This window comes from Amblyomma maculatum, chromosome 6, assembly GCF_055883805.1.
Source record: "Amblyomma maculatum isolate TAMU_Amacu chromosome 6, ASM5588380v1, whole genome shotgun sequence".
In the NCBI taxonomy this organism is placed as follows: domain Eukaryota; kingdom Metazoa; phylum Arthropoda; class Arachnida; order Ixodida; family Ixodidae; genus Amblyomma; species Amblyomma maculatum.
In genome coordinates this window covers 37,122,555-37,147,650 of record NC_139349.1, presented here as the reverse complement: position 1 = coordinate 37,147,650, position 25,096 = coordinate 37,122,555, and the positions used below count along the sequence as shown (strand labels likewise).

General features: G+C 44.8%; 1 protein-coding gene across 2 annotated transcripts in view; it reads right to left on the bottom strand.

Annotated features, from left to right (window-relative positions):
* LOC146185531 (nephrin-like) overlaps positions 1-25,096 on the bottom strand; it is a 177,868-nt gene that overhangs the window by 2,603 nt on the left and 150,169 nt on the right. Inside the window, exons 7-15 of one of the 2 annotated variants that reach the window (XM_084606481.1) lie at positions 23,946-24,101; positions 21,257-21,349; positions 16,047-16,232; positions 14,487-14,600; positions 8,559-8,694; positions 3,633-3,770; positions 2,989-3,064; positions 2,832-2,908; positions 971-1,154 (exon numbers count right to left, since the gene is read on the bottom strand). In XM_084606481.1, coding sequence (XP_084462607.1) covers positions 1,075-1,154; positions 2,832-2,908; positions 2,989-3,064; positions 3,633-3,770; positions 8,559-8,694; positions 14,487-14,600; positions 16,047-16,232; positions 21,257-21,349; positions 23,946-24,101 — 1,056 coding nt within the window. In that variant the 3' untranslated portion in view covers positions 971-1,074. The remainder of the gene's footprint in view (positions 1-970; positions 1,155-2,831; positions 2,909-2,988; positions 3,065-3,632; positions 3,771-8,558; positions 8,695-14,486; positions 14,601-16,046; positions 16,233-21,256; positions 21,350-23,945; positions 24,102-25,096) is intronic. The other variant, XM_084606482.1, reaches the window with a different exon arrangement.

Here is a 25,096-nt window from a genome sequence, read left to right as displayed (position 1 = left end):
TCCTATTTTCTTAAACTTATAAGTTTAATATACTCAAACTTACGCAATGTTCGAAGTTGGAACAAAGATGTGCTAGTTACTGAATGAAAATTGGTTGGTTGGTTTGTGGGGTTTAACGTCCCAAAGCAACTCAGGCTATGAGAGACGCCGTAGTGGAGGACTCCGGAAATTTCGACCACCTGGAGTTCTTTAACGTGCACTGACATCGCACAGCACACGGGCGCCTTGCTTTCCGCCTCCATCGAAAAGCTGCCGCCGAGGCCGGGATTCGATCCCGCGTCCTTGGGAACAGTAGTCGAGCGCTGTAACCACTGCGCCACCCCGGCGGGGTGAATGAAAAATAACGCTATGTATATATATATATATATATATATATATATATATATATATATATATATATATATATATATATATATATATATATATATATATATATATATATATATATATATATATATATATGCACTTAAGTATTTTACTACGCAACAAAAACAGCTTTTATAATCTTGAAACCTACATATTCTCAAACAAGATTTCGATTTTTGGGCTTTAGTGTGTGCTGGTATGCCTTGTATTTTTTTTTGTATTCTGATTTTCTTTACGTACCGCTCCTGCAATGGCCCCCTTTGTAAGGCTGCAGTATATGTAAAAAAAATACTAAATCTATTTATTTATTATTTATTTATTTATTCACGCCTAAAATGCCTCCGAGTATGGGTTCTACTTATATCGTTGGTTCAGATCACTATTATTCCAAGTTAGTCCCCAACTTTACTCGGAAAAACGGGCAACCTGGCGTCACATGGATGTCTGCAGTGGTGTCCCCACTCGCTGCCATCTTTATGAGTACCTTCGGGTGTTGACAACAACAACGCCAGGCGGATTTTCATGCAACGGGACAAGTATAATGCTTTCGCATTGAAGACACTGCGACAGGGCAGAGGGCACACCATCGCATGCGCTGCCTCACCAATGGGAACATGGCCTGGCGGCAACGGTGCGGGCGCGCGGCGAGCGTCGCCGCTGTACAACGACGGGCTGCGTGGAACGCTCGCGGCTCGGCCCCGTCGTACATCACCGCTGCATGAAAGTGTTGATGACGCTCTGGTCCTGGTCCAGCGTTGCCATGCACAGCCCCTTGGCCGACACAAACGCTGTAGCGAGGAGAATGATAGGGTGCGGTCAGTCGACGCACATGCAGGACGTACTATAAGACGGCTGCGTCTAGATCAGTGTTCTTCACCTCAAAAATTGGCTACAAAAAGTGGCTTGAACCGAAGAACGACATGTAGTTAGCACTAAATAGTTCGGTGTGGCTAATGATGATGTTTTTTTTCCTCGGGTGTGGATACCAATTTTAAAGGCAAGGCATATGCCTCAGCACCAGTCCACCGCTTTATCAAAAACGTTTTCTTCTCATCTTTTCTAAATAGTATAGAGGACTTCCGTGAGAAAACAATTATCAGAAGAGAAGTAAACTCCTTTTCATGCACTTTGAACTGAGTGAAATGGGCTTGAATTTAGTCCAAGTGCACTTCGAGGTGGTAATTACGCATGGCTGGAGAGTGCAAGAACGGGTCAGGTTTAAATGCACGGTCTTCGCTTGCTTTTGGGTGCAGCCTGTAACCTCAAATATCGTCCGCCTCATTGTAACATGGATATTTTAGAGGGTCGGGAAAACCACTGAGATTTCGGCCTATTCATGAGCAGTATAAAGTTGTCTACGTTGGGAAGGAAATGTACTACATTGGTAGCGACAAATATTTTGCAGGAAAACTGTTCATAGTAACATGCACAATAAAGCTGCATGCAAGATTCTGTGGCAGCCAACATATCTTCCGCGAGGAAAAACATACTGGCTGCACTGCCTTCGTATAATTGCACCTATAATACACATTAGCACGTACACTAGCACGCATGAGCAGTTTGTTTTGAGTTTAAATACCGTTCAAGGTGGCAGGAATTTTCGAAACTTAAACCCCTCAGATGCTCCGCATGCTCCTCAAGGAAGAAATACAGTGATTAGCCACAGCGAAGTGAAAGTTGTACGTCGCACTAATAGAATTAATCCTGGTAGCCTTAGCCAAGCCTAACCAAGCTTACTTAGTTTTAGGAGGACGCAATTGCGGCTATTGTTTGCCCAGAGATTATGGTACTACTTTAATGTGACCTTACAGAATTTTAGCCTCAGCTTGACCTGTTAGGCTTCTAAGCCTGACTCGATCAAGCAGGCTTGGAAAAAAGTAAGAATGCCAGTGTGTGTTCGCACACGTTCAGACCTAATTTCCTGAACTTAACTTCACGCACGTTTAATTAGGGTTAATAACGCCTATTTAGCTTTGACCATGGTCATGTTCATAGGACTAATAGTATTTATGGTCACAAATCTAGTGACAGTATACCAATTTGTAGCAAACCTACATTTGTTTGATGCCTCAGCAACATTCGGCTATACGGAAGAAATCAAGAATCCGACGATATACATTATGCTTTTCTATATACGCTTTGGTACTGAAAATATTTCACGTAACAAGGCATGCAAGCTGTTAACAGCGGGGGATAGTATCGAAAATCGACAGATGACGAAATGGTAATTAAACCTTAACAATATATTTAAAAAGAAGCAAAATATAGTTGTAAAATAATGGAGAGAGCAACAGTGCAGTAAGAGATTCTGAATAGCACGTGACATATAGCTCAGATCACATTTGGAAACGAAGCGGATGAGGCGTTTTTTATTCCTGCATGTCGATTTCGTTAATATCAGGATGGAAAACAAAGTGATTCTATTGCAATTTTAAGGTAATCAATGCAGCTTCGGAAATACTTACTGTCCATTTCTGTTGTCTCATTTTTTGGTGACACTTGTATCCTGTCAACCACGTCAGGTGCGGGTGGTATCCAGGTCCTAGTGCAGAAGTAAATCGATGACTTACAGGACACCTTATGACGTATCTAATCGGCTAGATTCGTAGCTCGGACTCTTACCTTTCTTCGGGGCTGGGCACCTTGCTCCCTGCAAGCCAAACCGCAGCAACATTCATACCTCCAGGCGAAGGATCACCTACGCAACAATCACAGCCACAGCTGTGGTGTTGTTGGCATGCTGACCATGCCATTAAGTGACGTAGTTTATCCAGGTTAGAGAGGTTTGCCGATTTCAATAACCCCTGAAGTGCAGCATGCATTGACATTGCCGGAATTAGCTCGTGCCAACTTATCCAAGGTGTAGAACCGCTCGATCTTGGTCGAAATGATCACTAATCTCTTTACCGAGTTATAATCGGCTTGCAAAAGCTCAGTAAAATCAATTCGACACACGCATTCATAAAGCTACGATGTGCAATTAAGATTTAGTTAGCACCGCCAGGTTAAGACCCTAAGATTTCAACAAGGTGAAATGATCAAAAGTGCTCTTCTTGGGATACTGTGCGAGCTTGTTGGCGCACTCTGCAAACGTTCTGGTCTGAATTCTATTGAATTGAAAAGCTAAATATTCTGTGCACGCCTTTAGTTTTGGCCAACATTTTTTCCACGCGCGCCTGCACACACACCGACAAAACCACAGTTCATTAAACAGCGTGCGGTGTTTGTTGCTTTCCAAAGTTCAGAATGATGGCTGAAGTTTTCACCGTTTGCGTCCTTGTGAAAGCTGTGCCTGCTCCAGAGACGCACCGCTGCCACCACCACAAACGCGAGTAGCGCGAATCCTAGCACCAGCGCCATGAGGACAGCCAGCACCGGGCTGAACTTGATCTGCCACGAGGCATCTGGGAAAGAATAGCACAAACACGGGCTCATGAAGTGCACGATTAAAAGGAGCGCCGACTTAAGCACGCCTCAGTGCGTTTGACAGGAGTCAAAACTGTCGCGCTGACGTCACACCTTTTTGCGTTCACCTGTACTCCTCCGAATCCCTTCTCCTTCACCCATCAACGCGTCATTGATTACAGGCTCTCTTTCACCGCCTCCCTCAGAGACAGCGCTCGCCATCGATCTATGCTCCCACGAAACAAAATACAGTAACGAGTATCAGCCGAAGAGACAGGAAGCAATCTTCCATGCGGGGCCTCTGATTAGGGTCCATTGATAGTTTGATAGTTCTTTCGTGTCATTTACTTTTGTTTAGGTGGGGACTCAGTCTATTCGATGAGCGGCGAAGATCCATGTGAAAAAAAAAAAAGGACTTGCCGCATGCTATTACCAGTATAGTCGGCCTTCCTGTCTATTAAGCAGCACGGTCCCTGTCCTGCGTTGGTTCTTATTCACGCGCTTTTCTTTCATTGCGTCATGATTCAATGTTTACCCCCACTGAGCAGCGTGAAAGCCAGAGCAATAAACAAGCGGAGTTGATTATACCGTGAACTGTGCCTCAGCACCGACGACGCTGATCGATTATGTCCACAAATACACATTTCAGGCTATTGCACTCCATCTCATATGTGCTCGAAATATCGCTGGTGATCCGCCTGTATATTCAACACAGATACTATATCAGGCACGTTCCAGCATGAATAAATTACGAACCTCACTGAGTTCACCGGCACTTCTCTTATATCCGCGAAATGGTTTCGACACCGCTTAAATTTGGAGGCTCGCAATATTGGCTTTATGCGCATTTAGTTACGCTGTGATATCAGTAGCGGCAGCGTGGCGAGGGCTCCAGCGATAGTATATGTTAAAATTTCGTTAGAAATAACTTTTGTTAATCGCATGCTGTTCGCTTACTCTGAAGCCTCATTATCAATACATGTGGTACCATGTTTCCGAGTGGTACGCAACCAATTCAGTAGCGTGAAATCGGTTTGGGCAGAGGTACCAATTGGGACCTCGGCTGTTCACCTAATAAAAGTGTTATTAAAGGTCACTACGAAAAAAGAAAATGACGTTATCAGTGTGGAAAACTGTTTTTAAAGCTAGCCTTGAAGCTTTTCCTTGATGAGGAAGGGAAAGCGTAGTTAGATGTAAAGAACGCACTAAATGTCAGAAAATTCAAGGAGAAATCACCCACATTCCTTCGAGGATTTAATTTTAGTTTAGCTCGTATGCATGCCGCATCCCTTAACTTTCTTTTTTTTTTTTTTTTTTTTTTGTCACGAAGGAGTGGACCACCTTCGAGAACACAAGTACGTCTAATAATGTGCCGAAATAAGCTTAGAAACCAGAACTGGCTAGAGAATGTGTCACTGATATTATCTTACGTCGACGCCTGGGAGCGATAATTTATTTGAAACTAAATAGTGAAAATTTCGAATTTTCCGTCAAAACAAAACTAAGACGCTGTCCTGCATGCCTTTGATGTAACCATGGTGTCTGCCTGCGCAGAAATAGAACGACAAAACTTTCAGGTTTTGCAGTTTTCTGGGATGTTCCTTTGGCCGTCTACATTAGTGAAAAACAGAGCATGACAGACATGATGAGCAAGCTGGCACGAAGCCCAGAAGCCCAAAGCGTAGAGTGCCAAGAAGAATTACACAGTGTGCATGGTCTCCATGGTCGTGCGGGCCTCAACACATTGGGCTTTAAATCACTTACACTGCATCCCTTAATTATAAGCATGCAGTTCTTGCTTGCATGTTTTCGAATTTCCAGTGTTTATTTTCTACTGCTAAATAATCTAAAATGAAGGACATCTTTATGCTGTTTTTGTCCTGGTTTCAAAACACGAACGATGACTGTGGCGTCCAAAGTTCGCTTCAGTCTCGGGAGATTCGATAAACAATTCAACGACATTATTAATTCGTTGCTTTTATACGTAAGCATTCTTAGGCGACTTGCACAGCAAATACATCTCTGTGTAGTGCTACCCATAAACCACTCTTAATATGTACATGAGTACCATAAGATTTAGGAAGTCCATTAATAAGCAACAAATAGTGATTTGTTAATATCTAAGCTGAGATCAGCTAAATACAATACGTAATTGGTTAAGTGTTAATTACCACTCATCATCGCGACGTTACCGCCATTCACAAATCATGTTATTAACAATACGAATATTCGCAGTTAGCACTTCGCACGCACTTGCAGGTAGTTATATTAATGCTTAATTACTTAAGAGTTATTCGTTAGGCAATTTTAGATAACAGCTAATCCACGATACTTTAATTTTCAACTTTATTTATTCACTATCATCAGAATCATCAGCAGGATTATACCCCCTTTAGGGCGAAGTCCTTTCCCATTTTACTCCAACTAACCCGGTCCTGTGCTAGTTACATTCTCTTATAAAAGTGGCTTTTGAGTTGACCCTTGCTATAGTGCCTATAATATACGTTTTAGGCACTATACCCTTGCTGAGTTCGAGTTCAATAGACAGAAAGCCAACATGAGCCCAAAGATGTCTACTCAAAAATTACTAACCAAAATGTCGGTTGCGCTTCCCCAGCATAGTTCATGCTGGGTGATTTCAGTTGATTTTCTGTTGTTTTATAGAGCATGTACGCTTGGCCCTTGCGAACTTCATAACCTCATACACCCACCTAACTTTCTCCCGCCCCCTGCTACGCTTCCCTTCCCTTGGAATCCGATTTGCTACCCTGAACGTCCATCGCTTATCCTCTCTTCTCTCTACATGCCCTGTCCGTGCCCAATTCTTGATTTTCACTAGATTATTCTTGACTCGAGCTATTTCTCTGACCCACTCAGCCCGATTCCTATCTGTTACGTTACATCTACAATTTTAGAGCGCAGCTCTTTGGCGCCCGTTCCTGCGTTTCGCGTCGTCGTCGCCATCGGCGTTGTCCCTCGTAACGAGCTCCGCAGCTGGGGCAGCGCGCGCTCCTTCCCCCCCCCCCTCTCTCTCTTCCTTCGTGGCGGCGACTGCGCGTGTTCTCTCTTTCCACTTTCACTCCCACCTTCCTCCCCTCCCCTACGGCGCGGTTGAGGTGTCCACAGAAAACAAGTGAGACAGTTACCGCGCCTTTCCCTTCCTATAAATCAATCAATCAATCAATCAATCAATCAGTTCTCCGGTTGCCGAAGCGCCGGCTCGCTATCAGCGGATCATGGTGCGTGCATCCCAAGCCGAAACGCATATCCACGTTGACTTGACTCGCTAGCGCCGCCAGCGGCATCAGTCAGTCGCTTCTATCTCTTCGCCGCACAAGGTTCCTATAGGCCCACGCGCTGCCTCCCGATAACCTAATCACTCTCTTCATTTCTCCGACCACAAAGCTTCCTTCATGACATCCAAGAACTGTTAGTGGAGTGTTTCTTGAAGGAAAACGTGTGAAAAATAAAAAAAAAATGTCTACAAGTGTACATCATGTCTTGCTCGAAATCTTTGCCTCAACCTATTGAAAGATGTGAATCAGCTGAGGAGCTGGGCTCTAATTTCGCATTAGGAAGTAACGTGATCGTCGGCACATTTTTTCGTTTCATAGCTCTCTGCGTTGCCCTCAGCTTAACTAGACCCTTTTGGTGAGCCTCCACGTTTCAGCCCCATAAATGAGTACAGGAAAATGCAACCGTTATATACTCAGGTAATTTTAGTGAATACCTAATTATCTAGAGTTAATTAGTTACTTAATTGGTTCAGAGCTCATCACCACTCACCCACATCATGTCACTGCAACAATCGTGAAAATCGTTCAAAAAGACTAGCCACAGCAAAAATACGCATACGATGACAAGTGCCTCCAAATCTGCCAATTTTTATTCACCGTAACGCTTAGGCGAGCTTCTTTTTTCTTCAAGAGCTGGAATTGTAACAAACGACGTGTCAACGTCATCGTTTTTTTTTTTTTTTTTTTTTTTTTTACGCTTTCCATGATCACAACTCACCTAACAGTGCACAACCATCGCTTGGTTTTTGAAACCGAAACAGCTTTGTGGAATATATTCAATTCAACATCATTTGGCATTCGGTATTGAAACGTCTGTAGCTTTTCATGTATTGTACTGCTTCAGGAATTGTCTCTGAAAACGTACTACTAAAAGAGCGTGTCTATAGTGATTCAGACTGTTTTTTGGAGGAGCGCGAGCTCTTATACAGCTGCCGTAATTTCGGAGACCGTGCATGCCTAACGTGCCTATAACCACTGAACACGAGTTGACACCGGCTAGGATAGAAGTTTATTGGAGACAGCGTCTTATCAGCGTCACCGGATAATTAATACTTGTTATGTTTACAGCTCGTTTGCAGCCGTAGCCGAATAGGAGTTTCAGTAGCGCAGCTGCCCGCGGCGAGCGCGTAAGGGACGCGTGCTTTAAGCTCAAAGAGCCGTCACATGAAGAGCCTCACTGTCTCCAGCCGCTCGACTAGGATATTTACGTGGAGAGAATTTAGCAGCCTGATGACAACAGCGATGATGACGGAAGAGGCGGATCACGCTTCGGAAATTTGTCCTTTAGATAAGCGCGAAACGTTTTTGCGATTTGTTACCGCAAAGACATCGCTAAATTATATTTACCCGCCTTTATTAATTACCCTTCAACGCTATCACGAGAGCACAGAAAAAAAATTTATTGAGGAACAAAGAGAGGACAAGAGAGAGAGAGAGAGAGAGGGGGGGGGGGAGATAAGAGTGATGGGCAAAGGATGTGCAGTCACTTACCAGGTCCCTGGTGAAGGAGGCTTTCCGCGGCGGCGGGCAGCGTGGCGGCCGTCAGCAGCACCGGAGGACTCCGGCCCTTACCGTTGGCCGCGTACACCACCAGCACGAATTCGCTGCCCGAGGGAAGGTCGGACACCTGCGAAGTGAACGTCAGGGCCATTCATTGGCTCAGCGATGGAGATAACCGTGTCGCGTGGAAAGTGCAACGGACGCCGGGGTACTATAGTCCTCTCGAATGAAATGGCCACTGCCTGATAGGAGCGGTCGTTGAGAGGCATTTATGATGATTAAATAAATCGTCCTACGCAGCATATTTGTGAAGCACTTATTTGTCTTTCGCACGAGTTAGATCTGTCGTCTATATCAAGTGATACCAAAGATGTGCCCAGTGACGATAGCCAGTTCATGATAGACAACATCGAGCACTGCTGCAGCCAGGCTATTGAGGGAACTAACTTCATCATAGAGATATAGGTAATTTTACTTTGTTTTAGTTTTATTCTTTTCACCATTCGTCATTACAGCAAAGGAGCGGGAGGAGTGAACTTTCTTCAGCGTCTTTTAGTTTTAACCGCTTGGAAGTTCCCAGCTCTGAATCATAATCATCCTCATCATCGTCAGCCGTACTAAACCCACTGAAGGGCTAAGGCCTCTCCCATAATCCTGTCATTATCCCGGTCCTGTGCTAGGTACATCCACTTGACTCCTACAAACTTCTTAACATCATTCGCCCACCTGACTTTCCGCCGCTCACTGCTACGCTTTCCTTCCTTTGGAATCCAATCTGTTACCCTAAGCAACCGTCAGTTGTCCTCTCTTCGCACTAGACGCCCTGCACATGTTCATTCATTTTCCTTGATTTCCACAACAATGTCAACAATGGCTAGTTTTCTGAACCATTCTTCAGACTTCCTATTTCTTAAAGTTACACCTTACACTTCGATTTCCAAATCCCTCTGCATTGTTCTGAAATTAAGTGGTACCATTTTCGTTAGCCTCCACGTTTCAGCACCATAGGGGAGTACAGGTACTGATGTCATCCACCACAATCATCACAATCATGGAAGAATACAAAATTATTCTAATTGATAAGAAAAGGGCGCTAAGGACTTGAAAAATCACATACCAATCAGCTTACTGTCTGTTACGTACGAGGTATTTACAAAGGTAATCGCTAGCAGAATCGGGACAACCTTAGAATTCAAGCAAGCAAAGGATCAAGAAGGTTTTAGGAAAGTGTACTCTACTATTAATCACATCCATACCATGAACCAGGGGATATAAAATTGCTCGGAATATAACCAGCCCTCATACATAGCATTCGTTGATTACGAAAAACCATTTGACTTAGTAGAAGCAACGGCAGTCATGCAGGCATTGCGAAATCGGGCTATAGACGAGCGGTATGTGTGCAAGTACTGGGAAATGTCTATAGTGGCTCCACAGCAACCAAATTTCTGCATAAAGAAAGCAACAAACTTCCCGTAAAGAAAGGGGTTTGGCAAGGAGACACGATCTCCCCAGTACTGCTCATAGCTTGCTTAGAGTAAGTGTCCAGAGACTTGGAATGGGAGCAATTAGAGATAAGGGTGGATGGAGAATACCTAAGCAATGTGCGCGATTCACTGGTGACATTGTCTTGCTAAATAACTGAATGAATGAACTGCAAAGAATGATTGATGACCTAGACAGCAGTGGAAGTGCTGCGCCAATTACACCATTTCGTACCAATCTCACCTGTTGCGCCAAGCTGCACCAAAACGGCAATTTACGCAATAATTGACCATCACAACTATACAACGGCAACTTTATCCGCTCATTATCGTCGGTTGAGCAACGCTGGGCGCTTGCTATAGAAAACCACGCAGCCTCATCTGCATGCATGACAGTTCACTTGAGGTATTTCTCATAAATCTGTTATCGCCGCAGCTCTCGCGAAAGACAGGTGGTACAAGCTTTTCTGAAATGAAATTATTAGTAGCTAATCGATTCCACCGCTGTTTTCAGTAGCTATAATTTGTCTATTTTCCTTTCATTGACTCGAGCAAAAATCTTTGGAATCATTGTACTCCTAAATAATTCTGCTAAATTGGATACAGAATGAATTTTTATGCGGCTTTAGGACTAAAATAAATTATTTTTGCGTCGACCCTCATTAATTGGGAAGTTCAGATAATTTGATCGAGGAGCGCGCTTGCGGCCGATGCCCATTTATAGGAGATACATGTGTGAAAAGCGACCGCGATTACCCGTGGTGTGATGGCCGATCGCAGCTCTTTGCATGCGTCGAACAGGTTAGATTTCAATAACGGGCGGCGCGCGTCAAACGCGCCGGCGTCTGGCGACACGTTGCGGTACGACACGCTCCGCCAGCGATCACCCTCCCCGAACCTGAACTGTATGTTGTGCCGGCACGCGCACATTGTGTGTGCTGTGGCAGGTATAATCAGTATGACGGCATCCCGCGGCTGCCATTGGGCTCGCTCATCGGAAGCTGGTCCGGGCGTCACTGTACGGGAGAAAAGTAAGCGCAAAAAAAGAGAAACATAAGAGAGGAGAAAGGACAGCGCTTACTTTTCTCCCGTACGATCATGAACCAACTAGCCAAGTAACAAGTTTTACTTTGCGTCACTGTACTTTTTAAATTTTGTTTTGGGATGGCGTCACGCTGCTCTAACGCATACGCATACGCCCCGCGCGTGCGCGCACATTCTGCTTCCAGCTGATCACGCGCAGTTTCACCGCACTGTGAACTTCCCCGCAGTGCTCCACCACGCTACTCTGCGGTGAAGCGTCCTCAAAACGCGAAGGGATCGCTTTGTGCAGATGTATCAATACAACCTAGTAGGACTGCGAAAGGCTCTCTCTCTCTACCTCTTCTGGCTAGCATTCCACAGGCACCCACACCATAGTTTTCATGCAGACACTCTCTCCACGTTTTCATGCAGACACTTTGGCACTTATGGGGAATAAAGAGAACTGTCAAGGCCCCTCCAGACTCAAACACGGCAGTGACAAATAGCGGCATGTTTTCCTAAAACGCGCTATTATTGAATTTCTGAAACAACTTTTGCAGGCCTAGTTCTTTTTCTCTCCCTGCACAAAATTGAGTGCACTGGTAAGTTTACCCGAAACATGTAATGACTACTTCTTACCCACGTTATTATTAATCAGAAAGCTTGCTAAGATAATACATGCAACGCAGTCTGGCTTGAATCGTTCGACGTCATTTGTACCAAATCAGATTACAATCTCGCTACATTATGGCGACTAACGAGTCATTATTCTGGGACACGTTCGGAGATACGACATGAATGGTATGGACTAGTTCAATACGACCCATTGGTAACTGCGTCATTAGTCTTTCATATTTTGTTGGAATGAAAAAAATAATGGGGCAGTCGTGCAGATGAATGCGTGGTAGCCTGAATTATTTGTAAGCAATCAGCATAATCGTCATAAACGTGCGCTGACTGAGAGGTTGACTTTGATAGCTAGATCGTGGATAGCAGGCTTTCCATTTGCGTTCTAATTCGTCAGTAGAGACCATTATTTGTTTCCACGGCGCAATCTGCAATTTCATATGCACGGTTTCCGCAAATATTTCTGCACCAGTTTACCGGAAGCCATAAAAGCAGAATGTGTATAAAAGTCATAAGCCGCGATACATTGTAATTGTGCAGGCGAAGTTTTCTTCTATCGACCTCTGTCTTCAATACAGTGTACATAAAACGACAGCAAAGAAATATTCAGGGGTTTGTCAAACATACGCGAGAGAGTAGCTGGTCTAACTAGAAAAACAACCAGACAGGCGACATCAAGCGCTCTGCGTTTTTGTTCAGTTGTTCCTGCCTTTCGTGGAAAGCTGTGAAGCGCCCGGAATTTTGTGCTATAATCTGCCAATCGGAACAAGCAATGCCACATCTTTTTTATTTTTCATCCTTAAGGGTACTCGTTAACGTGTTCTCCTTGTCTTACTGATCACCGAGACACCCGTAGGAGGCATGGTAACGTAACGTGAGACGCAAACTGAATATATTTACAGGAAAATAAGAAAGTAGGTAATAAATGGCATAATACGGGCGAGCGGCAATCGGGAGACGAAAATAACCCGCACTTCGTCCTCTTCGCTGCCACGCACGAGCATGCCACTTCGTCATCGTCATTCTTCTCCCGTGACGATATGTTTCCGACGTCACATGTTGTAGAAAGAGCTGAGAAAAGCTCCCATTCCGTAAACCACTGTATTCTCAACTCTATGGACAACAAAGCAGCGCGCTTGATGCCAACTGTCGGATTGTTTTTCTAATTAGATTAGTTCCTCTCTCGCGTATTTTTGAGAAACCCCTGCATATTTCTTTTCAGTCGTTTCTGTGTACACTGTACTGAAGGCCCGAGCTCTCTTCTTCCGGCTAACTGTGGAGCTGCCCGACTGCCGCAGCATGGAAGAGCGTTTGCAAAGCTGTTCGAAGATTGTTGAAAATTTATGTTATGGAGGAGACTGATGGCACAACCATATAAAAGTTTAAGCAATAGAGAAGTAGTTTCATGGCGGCGCCTGTGAGCTGAGAGCTTCGTAAACCAAGTTCGGGCATATCATGTCCAGATTAATGTTGACAAGACAATAAGTGCAAGAATTGCGGGGCGAGAGGGACATTTGAGCACATAATCGCCAGGTGTTAACGCAGATATAAATTGTAGAGAAGCCCGGAAAGCACTGCTACGGAGCGAGGTCTCTGCTCCAGAGCAACAAGCCGTCCACCTGGCGGAAGAAGCCGTGAAGAGTCAAGACCTCTTTGTCTGCTACTAATCGCGAAGGTCATGGCACCCTTCCCCTAGGCCTGCGTGCTGAGGGCGGGGGGTAGGGGTCCTCCTTATCTGGTGGAACAATGAAGTTTTCAATCAGCCAATCGATCGATCGATCGATCGATCAATCAATCAATCAATCAATCAATCAATCAATCAATCAATCAATCAATCAATCAATCAATCAATCAATCAATCAATCAATCAATCAATCAATCAATCAATCGAGAGCTGAGAAGAACAAGCAATACTATATTACAGATTAAACGGAGAAGGGTTGCCGCAAACTGCGCGATACAGCTATCCAAAATGGCGCAATCGTGTGTGAACGAGGGCACCAGCAGTTTTATTGTTCTTGAAGTCACGAGCGTCAATCGTTGGCAGTATTAGTTTTAGCCAAGCTTTCTCGAGTAAGCCACCTTCACACCACACTACCCCTCTGAATCTCACTTGAGCAAAAATCTGCCATGGCGTCACTGGAGGCAATTTCTTGGTTGCTACAAATTTAATTTGAGTGCACGCTGTATCCGTTGCTGTGCTTGTGTCGTTTCGCAGAAAAGATCAACATCGGCTTTAACGGGAAAGCGATACATTTCCAGTGTTTGTAGGCAACACTGCGGCAATATAAAACTATGATATGCTCTAGGATATGTTTCACTTTTGACGCGCAACAAGATCGCGTGAGCGGAAGAAAAATTGCTTTCCCAGGTCGGTTCTTTACTTCTTAAAAGGCAGGCCCGAAAAAAAAAAAATAAGTAGAAAGGGCTAGCGCTCCGAAGAGTCGTCGGAAAAATAGACGGAGAGAAAAGAAATTTACGACGAATACACGAAGCGCGGGCCACCGGACGACAGCAGTAATAACATCGCAAAGGGCCAGCTTCCTCGGAATACTTCTAAGCTACGGCGGCCACTGTTCTGTTTCCATTACGGCGCAACAAGACTCGCCCGCAAAGCCCGCGGCCGGAATCATAGATAAGACGAAGGTAAACAAAGTCTTGCGAAGCGTGCGGTAGAGCGACGGCTGTTATTCTTAGCATTTTGACAAACATAAAGAATAAAAACCTCACCAGGCGGTTGCGCCCAGGAGGCTGTATGTCGAGTAACGAGGCGTTTCGGACTCACCTCGAAATAGGGGGAGGGGGAAGTGACGTTTCCTCGGAACCGGCCGCCGCTGTCGTGGATCTCGAGGACAAAGTGCTGCGGCAAGCCGCCGTGGTGACCCTCGATACATCGAACCTGCGAAAGAAAAAAAAGAAAAGAAAAAATAATGGGATGAAAAAGAGTCGTGAAACACTTTCAACGTGTTGTGTGTTGCGGCCACTGTGTCTCAATGGCACCCGTTGTGTTTGTCTTTCACTTCGGCTACGCTTAATGGTGGCTACACATATAGAAAGTAAACAATGCCGGCATTTCGTGCTCACTGCGCCATATTAGGCCCGAAGGCCACTGAAGAATCACAGGCAAAATGTTAGCATACCTATTTATTAGCAACTGGACAAAGTAGTGTCTGAATAAGAGAATTGGTTTAAGTTATTTAGCGAAATTTCGCAGAACTGGCCTAATTGCACCTTTATTCACGCAGTCATGGAGGTACTCGGGGTTAAACATGTAAGATAAAAGACGGGAAAATATTTGGCAATTTTGTTTTTTTTTTTTACATTGAGCGACAACAAGAAGCACGCTTCTAAATGTTTGCGATTGAATTATTAAATATTGTTCACAAAAAGCACTGCATATAACCAGGCGTACGCTCGCGGACTGGGCGAATGACTTTATTTTTTGTGAGCTTTTAAACAATGCTGTCGAACGCTTTGCTAAACAGATATTACTAGGAAATTACTTGAGCAGAAGGCTAGTGAGAGCCGATTTTGCGTTTAAGCTAGGCAAGCGTGTATTCGCTTTCATGAGCCCCCATTAGTGAGCAAAGCACGTTACTGGAACCATACTGACACTCTAACCTCTCACATTCCTTTAAGAGGTATTGCGCAACTCATGGAAGTTAACATGGTCCCTTTTGTTAAAGCAAAACCACAATTCAAGAATTTCGGCTCGTGGAAAAGGAACATATAAAAGTTGGTACTTTTTATTGACTATCACAAAAGAAGCAGTGACTTTAGTGAGAAATTTGGGGAAGTCGCTGAACCCTCAGCGGTCACAGCGCTGATGCCACACGGCTCACGCACACACCATGAATGCGTGTTGGACTAACCGCGTGCTACAATAGTCATATTTTAAAACAATTAGGCTCAAAAATTGGCGAGAATTACTACTGGCCTGCAGGAGAATGTGAGCAGTCAACAAAGCTATATCGTTTTTGCAATTTGCTGGGGAAATGCAATATGCATTTTGCCGAATGTGAATGCCTTGAAATGTGAATATTGAAATTATGCGTTAAGGAATTTGGAAAAACGTTTAGTATCAAACTTTTCGCAAACTTCTACACATCGAAGAACATTGCAACGGTAAAAAAAAAAAAAATGCTGTATTAAAGCTAACAAGAAAGAATTGCATAGGTGTTTAGGCTTTGATCATGGGCAGTGAATAGCAGTCTCACTAATCCAAGTCAAAAACACGGGTTGCTAAATCGAGTGAATGATTGATTGAATGGAACTGCAGTCACGCCATTAGCCATGTAGGCAAGATCTAGGGATCACAAGCAATAACCAGTCGGAAGCCGCTCACCTGGAATGCCTCCTCTGTCTGGTTGGCGAGCGCGCAGAGTCCCGGCGGTTCTGGTGGTCCAGCTGGCACCACGCTGAACAGGCAGGGCCGCCTCTGGGACCCCACGGAGTTGCGCGCCTCACAGCTCAGCGCGCCGTAGTCGGCTTCCGATCGCGCAATGAAGGTCGCCACCGAACGCGTGGGGCCCTGCCGTGAAACGAGAATTCCCTACAGAGATGAACTTCCAAACGCCGTCTGGTGCCAGCAGGTACGTTGCAACTATTCAGGCCTAAGCAACTGTATAGTCGCCCCTTCCCGTACTCGTCTTGGCGATGTTACTCTAACACACACACACACACACACACACACACACACACACACACACACACACACACACACACACACACACACACACACACACACACACACACACACACACACACACACACACACACACACACACACACACACACACACACACACACACACACACACACACGCACACGCACACGCACACGCGCACGCACGCACGCACGCACACACACACACACACACGCGCACACGCACGCACGCACGCACGCACACACACACACACACACACACACACACACACACACACACACACACACACACACACACACACACACACACACACACACACGCGCGCGCGCGCGCGCGAAAGACAGGACTGCGCTTAAATCTGCTTAAGAGTGGAAATGGCGAAAGCCACTTTACAGGACTGTTTTCACTAACTCCGTTGGCATTGCGATCTCTATTATCATTATCGTCATCACCATCGCTACTATCATGATTGTATACTAAATGTGCTGTAATTGTCATCGCTACTATCATCATATCCTTGTCTCTGACTCCATCGTCGTTATACCCGCTGCTTTTATTTTCACGTTACACAAGGACAATTATGATCAGTTTCTCGCTAGCCCGGCATGGAGTATGCAAATAATTGTAAAAGTTTGCTTAAGGCTGGGCCATAAGAACTCCTATACAAGGCTAATTGTTAATCAGGAGCTAACGAAACCAATACCACTGGAATCATCCGTTCGTCAAGGATGTCCACTGTCTCCATTGTTGTTTGCCCTATATCTGGAACCTTTCTGTCTCAGTATAATTAACAGTGAAACTATCAGTAATTTCTATCTGGCTCAATGTGAAGTTACGGTTTTAGCCTACGCTGATGACGTCCCCTTTTGTTCTGATTTGTTCTGTACTTTAGGTTTTACACTTGAATAAACAGTTCTGCAATGTATCAAGCGCGGCTCTTAATTTAGATGAATCCGAGGGCTTTCGGTTGGGTCTTTGGGGCACTAGGCCAAGCAAATCTGATGGCATATGCTGGGACTGTAGTTTTCTTCAGTACCTAAGGCGTTCCGCTGCACCAAGTTCGCAACAGTGCACCCTACTGGGATTTGCACATTGTACTTATGCAGCGACAAACACAGGCTTGGATGGGTAGAGAACTCGCAGTGTTTGCTAGGGCCCAGGTCTGTAACATATTTTGTTTGTAAAGCTTACGTATGTCCTTCAAGTCCTGTATTGTGCGAGGAGGAAGGTACAAGTAATACACAGAATATTTGCAACATTCGTGTGGCCCGCTTAATGGGAGCCCATGCGGCATGACAATTTGTTCCTTCCCTTAGAGTCTGGTGGAATGGGCTTTGTTTACCTGTTCGTTCATCAACTTGTTTTCCGTTTTTTTTTTTCTTTTCAAATATGCATACCACCGGTTTCTTGTAGCTGTGCTCATTAGGCGTATCAGTCCTCATTTCCCTTACTTATTCGCGCCGACAGGGCAGGCTCGTGAGAGGGCTTTAGGGGGATTACTTAAGGAGGTTGCTGACACTTTGAATTTCCTCACTGTGTGCTTCTCTTTAAATTACCTGTATCGCCTCTCGTGAATCAGATGACTGAGTCTTCGTTCCTTACACCATTTTATCGGCAGTCTTATCTGGGATTTTTGGACACCAGTGTTCTAAAGTGTGTTAGGCGAATGGGCATGCAAGCAGCCGCAAAAACGTTCTTTTTCAAACTACACACAGTGACGCTGCCTGCCAAAACATTTCTTCGTGATAAGATGATGTTTGTGCCCTGGGCGGTGAATGGCCGTCTGTGTAGCGTGCCCGAAAAAAATTGATCATTGCTTTGTTCTGTGTCGTGATGCTATGTCCTTTTGGGATATACAACAAATTCTTAAGAAGGGCATTGAAATTACGCCATATACTATGAGATTTTTGCCCGTTTACGAAAAATCTGTTATGACTTCTGATCTATGATGGGAATTTTTAGTCTTTGGAAAAGCCGTATGATGGACAGACATGTTGAGCCACCAAGATCGTCCGAATCCGCGTTTTGTGAACAGTGTGCTTGGTGAGAAGTGCATATGCTGCACGCGAAGAACCTCCAAACTGAATGTCGTAGCTAGATGCATGTGTGTGCCTGTCTGAATTTTGATGTTTTGATGGTGGTGCAGTGTCGGTTTAGGAATATGGCCGGCTCGTATTAAGCAGCCCGGTAACTTGAGAAATGAACAAGTTTGAGTAAATGAAGTTTTTATTTTTTACGGAAGTTTTCTCATGCAATAAAGAAAAAAACTCGGCGTGGCCTAGTGGTTTGCGCGCTTGGCTGGGGACCGGAGGGATAGCGTATAAGGTTCTCGGTAGAGACAGAATATTTTCTTTGGGCATCAGTTCATGACAACATTTCTTGTAATCACTTCTTTCAAATATTTCCGCAGCCCACGAGCCAAGAAAGGTTTTTGCCTGAAAATCGGTGTTATAAACTTTCTTCATTTCTTTCTTTTTTTTTTCTGCTCCATGGTCCTCTACTACGGTACGCACACCATGCCACTTGTTGCCTGTTTTCGTAACGCTGCTGTGCTGTTCACGGGCCATCGGCTTACATTGCATTAAGTTAGAAGCCTCATTGGGCACAAAAGGAGACGTCCAGTATGTATAGTGGTATTTACATTTGTAATCTGCCACCTTTGACAAGTAATAAAGCCTAGCCATGGAAAGCCCCCTTTTCACGCGTTAGAGGAGCGGGACAGAGAAGCCGGAAGGTGGCTACAACGGAAAGATCCACAAAAAATTAATTTGTGAAATTCATATTTACAAAGACTTACACAGAAAAAAAAAATAGAATAACTAATATGACTCAGCATGACAAAGAAAATTAATAGCAATGACTCTGCAAAAATGGAACTTGCTGCAAATGACTCAGGAAATATGAAAATGGTCATGAATGACTCGACAAAAAGTACAGGACAGTTGCTGAATGAAGTTGAGAAAAAAACCTTTATGGGGAAAAGAGGTGTAGAGCGAAGTATGTAAAAAAAAATATGAAGAGAAGATAAGTACAAGACCAGCAGTTAGAAGCAAGAAGACGTATTGCTAACTCACTGTCGTCGCATAATGCTAATTAGGTGTGTCCGTGCATATATCCATGGAGGCACGCTCAGGCTGGCCTAAATGGCTTTCGTAGCGAATATTATAACACTATTGGTGATATATTCTGATATGTTGATGGTACCTCAGTCCAGTTTGTGTTTAAAAATTATACCAAGAAAGTAGGGCCGGCTGTGTTAATCTAAAATGCTGAATACTGATTGGAGCGGCATTTCTTTTCTAGCTGTGGAATCAGATGGCATTCTAAGAAGTAAATTGAGGGTGCTTGAGGGATGCGAATTCACCTTTCATGTGTAACATGGGGTCCATCCAGCGTGAATGACGGACATCGTCGCATTCCTTACGTCGAACGCACGCTGCCGTGGGGGACTAGGGACTCGAGCATCCGCATTGTGAGAAGTGCCGAGTTTGATCCTCACTGCATTAGAGAGATTTAGCTTACCGAGATCCGCGATCCGCCACCGTGACTCTCTACCGCGCATGGGCGGGGCGCTCAAGCTGATTGGTCCCGACGCGGCAGGTCTGTGTGCCGACATCTAAAATCTAAAGGGGCTTTACCGACATCCAGTATGTGGCGCCATCTATCGGCGTCAAGGGGAGTCTGGGCATGTGCAGTGGAACGCACGGTGGCGGATCACGGTAGCGGATCGCGGATCGCAGTAAGCTAAAACTCTCTATTAAGAGGCCATTTTAGAGATATTGTAAGGGTGCTAAGTTAGTTAGAAACGAGAGATGCACGTGGTTTCATCGTGAGCGCCCATTCACCCGCCAACTATTTCCCGGTTAACGCTTTTGCCAACGAAGAAGCTCTTGACCGCCGCTGCGCAAGGTAGCGTGAAAGTGGCCGCCGTCGCAGAAGATACCTTGCCATGCGCGATGTGTGAGTAGACGATTGGCGTCGAGACCAAGCTGAGCATCGGCGTCAAATGAACAATTCCTGTGAAACGTTAGAGAAATATGCGCTGCGTACTTGGCACAAAGAAAGGTGGCGAGTTGCGATTACTTACGGCCAACTGCCTCCGCCAAAGAGGTTGTGCGCTTCATTTTGTGCTATCTGTAGCCGTACTTGTTGGCGACCATATAAAAAGTGACGAGTGAACGCTTCGTACAAGACACCCGAGGCGTTGACTTGCGGTTCTTTTCGGACGCAGTAAACGTCGGCAAGGAGAAATATGTGTACTCATTTGCCTAGTCTCTCAACATTAGCAGCATTTTGCGATGCTGCAGGCTGAATAGTGGGCACTTCAGCGGCCAAATGCCAACCCTTGCACGCTTTGAAAAAAAAAATTTAAAAATCATCGACTGCATTTACTGCATGTAATAATTGCTATCATATCGCGCCTGTTTTTATTGTAGCTGTCTTGTGCATTGAAAAATCCATAGCAGCACAGCACAGGGCACTGTGAACCGTCCCTGTACGGAAGATTGTGAACTAAACAATAAGGCGTAGCATCGCCTGATTTCTGTTCTTAATTTTTGTGTTTGTTGCAGTAGAAATAAATAAATATAAATGAGGTATTGAAGACGATTACGACCACGCTGCGGGAAAATAAGGTTTATGGCCTTCTAGTTATATCAATAAAAAAAAATAAAGCGGCGTTGATGTAGAATACTGGAGACCGAAAAAATGGCCGACCTGTCCTGCTTAGCAATTGTGCGCCTAATTTAACACGTGATATAAGCCACTTTGTTTGTCGTCACTTTAATCCTAAGCCTTACACGCTTGACTCTGTCCTGTGCCATTTAACGCAGGATCTCGTCTTTATCACGGCGTGAACGAGTAAAACGGCCGATTCGGGGAAAGCGTACCTGCATGCTGTGCGTTATCGCGGTCTCCAACGAGTGGTTGAGGTGCCAGTGGAAAGTGACCTCCGGAGGATCGGCGTCGACATCACACGTTACCTGCAGAAGGTGCAGCAGAGGTGGTTCTTGTTATCACATGGTTCGGCAACCAAAACATTTATTGCAGGGTGCAGATGGTGGAAAAAGCGGACGAGCTAAACAATCAGCTTCATTGAATGCGCGCATTTGCTAAATAATTGCAGCGTTTAAGAGATACTCCAAGCCTGGGCAAGAGTGCAAAGGAAGATTAGCAAAACTTTCAATTTAACCACCCTAATTTTATGCATCCTTGAATAGATATATGCGGCCTAACTTTCATTGTGTGAGAGTGCACCAATAGATCTTCAACATTACTCTTTGAATTAAAAGAAATTCAGTGTTTTCTAGAGTCACCCTCCCTTTTCCTTTGACGGCTATTCTAAGTTGTACACAACAAAAAGTACTAAACTGTAGTGTAATGAATGCAGTTATCATGGCTTTTGTCTTTTTTTTTTCCTCTTGTTGTGCCTTGCTTTCACACACGCATACAAGCAGTCACTATATATGTACTGGTATGTACCCAGTTCATGCGCATGCCTTAATAAATGTCTTAATAATGATATGGTGTATATGATTGCAAAAGGCAGTTTTATATGGTAGCTCATCATAGAGAAACACTGAGGCTTGCTGACTTTATAAATCCTGGGGCACATTGGCAGAAGCGTTTATGATACGTTGACCATGTGATTGCGCCCGCAGAGTAGCGAAAGCGCAGCCGGAAATTAATCATAGCTTTCCAGCAACACCTCACGGACACCGCGAGTACTGCTACAGTACAGGAGCTTATCCAGTTTCTACCAGCACATGAGCCTCGAATAATTATGCGCAATAGCTTTTCAATGACAATGAAATCATTGTCTGAGTTTTCCCTTCTAAAATGTTTTGGCCAACCGCGTGAGCAATTACTTCACAAATATTACATGCCTCAGATATCAGATGTAAAGCTGCGATCGATGTGATGAAAAATGCCTGCAATATCGAATTCGAGCATTGCGAAAGAAGAGAGCGAGAAAGAAAACAAAAGGGATAGGAACTTTCTTGACATGTAGCTTTTCGTTTGTTTTTTAGCGAAGTCATTCTAGGCTTGCACCAGCGCACACAAGAGGTGCTTGTTGCTTCCTTTCCACATGCATAAATCGAAAGTTACCACAAACTTTACGCACTGAAGACAACCCAGTCGGTCAAGCGTCATAAGAAAGTAAACAAGAACGAGTCTTCATATTTACCAAGGTCCGGCATTGTGATAACTCCTTAGTTGTGAAGCAAAGGAAGCATATTTTGCCATACTGTTATGCACATGTTGATGGTGATGGTCTAAACTACCGATGGGCGACAAATATATGCGTTTAAAAATTTCCTGCTCTCGCAGGCAGTAGATTTAGGTGCAGCAGAATAACAAATGAGCTTTACCTTTTTAAATTATTAGCAGGGAAAACTTTCAAACATTGTAAGATACTAATTGTAAACGGGGGTAGAACGAGAGAGGGGAGCCTTAATTCGCACTTCGAGCCAACGTTTCGACAAGTGGACTTGTCTCCGTCTAAGCCATTTCAAACGGACTGTTTTAATTGGTCGAAGCCTTTTACCAGCATCAAAAAATATTTGTGGGGAACAATCTCCCATCGTCCCCTGTAAAGTTGGCTTTCATCCGTGGTGGTTAATCTAGCATAACGAGGTGGTGCAAGCGTCGGCAGTTAACATTAACTATAGCGGGATGGCGCCAACGTCGCGAAAGTACAACCGCCACTTACGGCTTCGTCATGGCGCACGCGAGGTTTGACGGGGTCGTTGGCATCGGCAACTCGTCGCGAGCGAACGCATCCTCGCGGGACTCAGCAGTCGACGGCGAAGCGAAGCTTCGGGGACATTTTCCGCCCGCTCGTCCTGTCCGGCCGGGGAGATAACCCCTGCCCAAGCGTGGGCGAACATTCGCCCGTAACCTTGCTGGCGAGTCGGACGACCTAGCTTTATTAGCGTGTTTTATTGTCAGCTGGCGTTATTATTATTGCATCAATAAATGTCCGCTTGTTGTCAGCGCTTCTAGTTTTTTTCTTTCCAAGAGCACGGCCCGCCATGGTCGGCGTGCGTTCGGTAGCGCACGCAATCACGCGGTGTTGTCGGCGGTGTGGACTGTCAGCTTCGAAAAAGCATGGAAAACGTATTTGTCCCTTATTATGAACCCCACACGTTTGGCCGCTTTCACGGCGAGTAATCGAGATTTTGGATATAAACAATGGGGAGCGTTTTAACTAATTTTGAAACAAACTGTAAGATAGCTTCACAAACATACTGAAATAAATTAGTCTGCAAATTGTAACACCATTTTGCTTCTAAAGATTGACCTGTGCGCACAAAAAAAAAAAAAAAAAAAATAGAGGGATGCTCAAGCTTCGCCTAGGAGAGACTCGGAAGCGAATTTAACGTCGTTTGTTCATTCCACCAATTTCCTTTCTAATGACACAGCTGATCATTTACACACAGTCGTAAGGCAAAGCCTACACCGACGCCCCTTTTATTGTGCGGCATATTCCTCCGAAGACCTTGCAAAGCATGTATTTCTGTTACGTTTCAGTTTCATTTGCCACCCTACAAAGTGGGCAGTGAAATGAAGGCTCACCTGTAGTGGTTCATGCCTGGCCGCCCCGTAGATCCATTTCTGCGTCTCGTGGCACACTGGGGCGAACTGAACGCGCAGGAAGAGGGGGTCGCTGTTTGACTGGCCCAGACTGTTGGCCGCTGCGCAATGGTAGTGGCCCCGCGCGCCACGGCCCACCTGTGCCAAGAGATCAGACGCCGTTGTTGCACTTATGACACAATGACCCAGTAATGCAACTTATGACAAACCGCGGACCAACAAGAACGGGCATTCGCTTCTTTTATTTCTCCGCGCCTTTTCAAATTTATCGTTGCTGGAATCAGCCATGTTTAATGAGTTGTAAAAGCAGAGTTCCATTTCGTGGATTACAGTGGGACTGCTTACCGCGCATGCACGGCACAGTTCAGAAACCACGTGCGCCGAATCAGATGGCAAACAACTGAAGCGCGTATCACCCAACGGTATAGGACATTATGGGGTTCATCATTTTTTTTTTCGACAGAACGTTTTGTGGTACTTCTCATTGCGGAGAGGAATGAGATAGGAAAAACGCGAAAACAAAAACTTTCTTCAATTGAGGCATTTTTGTTTGATGCGCTCCTTTGCACTAACGACATTATTTTATGATTTTCCTGAGGTATGTTTCATTCTGCTGGACATGGCTGTGTCTGCTTTCGCTTCCCTTTATTATCGTTGTGTAAGGTAGACAACCTGGCACTGTCTTTTCTTTGCTCTGTTTCACTTCCGCTTTACCTGAGTGCTCTTCGGAAATTCCGACCACGCATGGCTATGCTTCTGCGGCGGCCGGTTGCTCACCGAACCGAGTTGTAAATTTTCATTTCAATAAGTATGCACGATGGGTTGAGGACAGGGAACGTGTAAAGTACTGAAGCAGAGCATGCCACTTTAACAAGCTAGTAGTAACCCATCGATTCACACAGCCCAAAACTCACGATATAGGAGACTATAGCACTGTGCATAACTGTTTGTTTAGGGCATGCGTCTGCAAGTTCATGGTGAAGATTCTGCCAGAAAAAGACTGTGTCATCGAGTATCTGAATGCGATGCAAATTTTTATAAATTTCTACATCATATAACCAGTTTATGACTCGTTCGGCAAAACATCCGCCTTATCCCTTTGCTGCATTTGCTTAAAATTCGAAGTTTCTGTA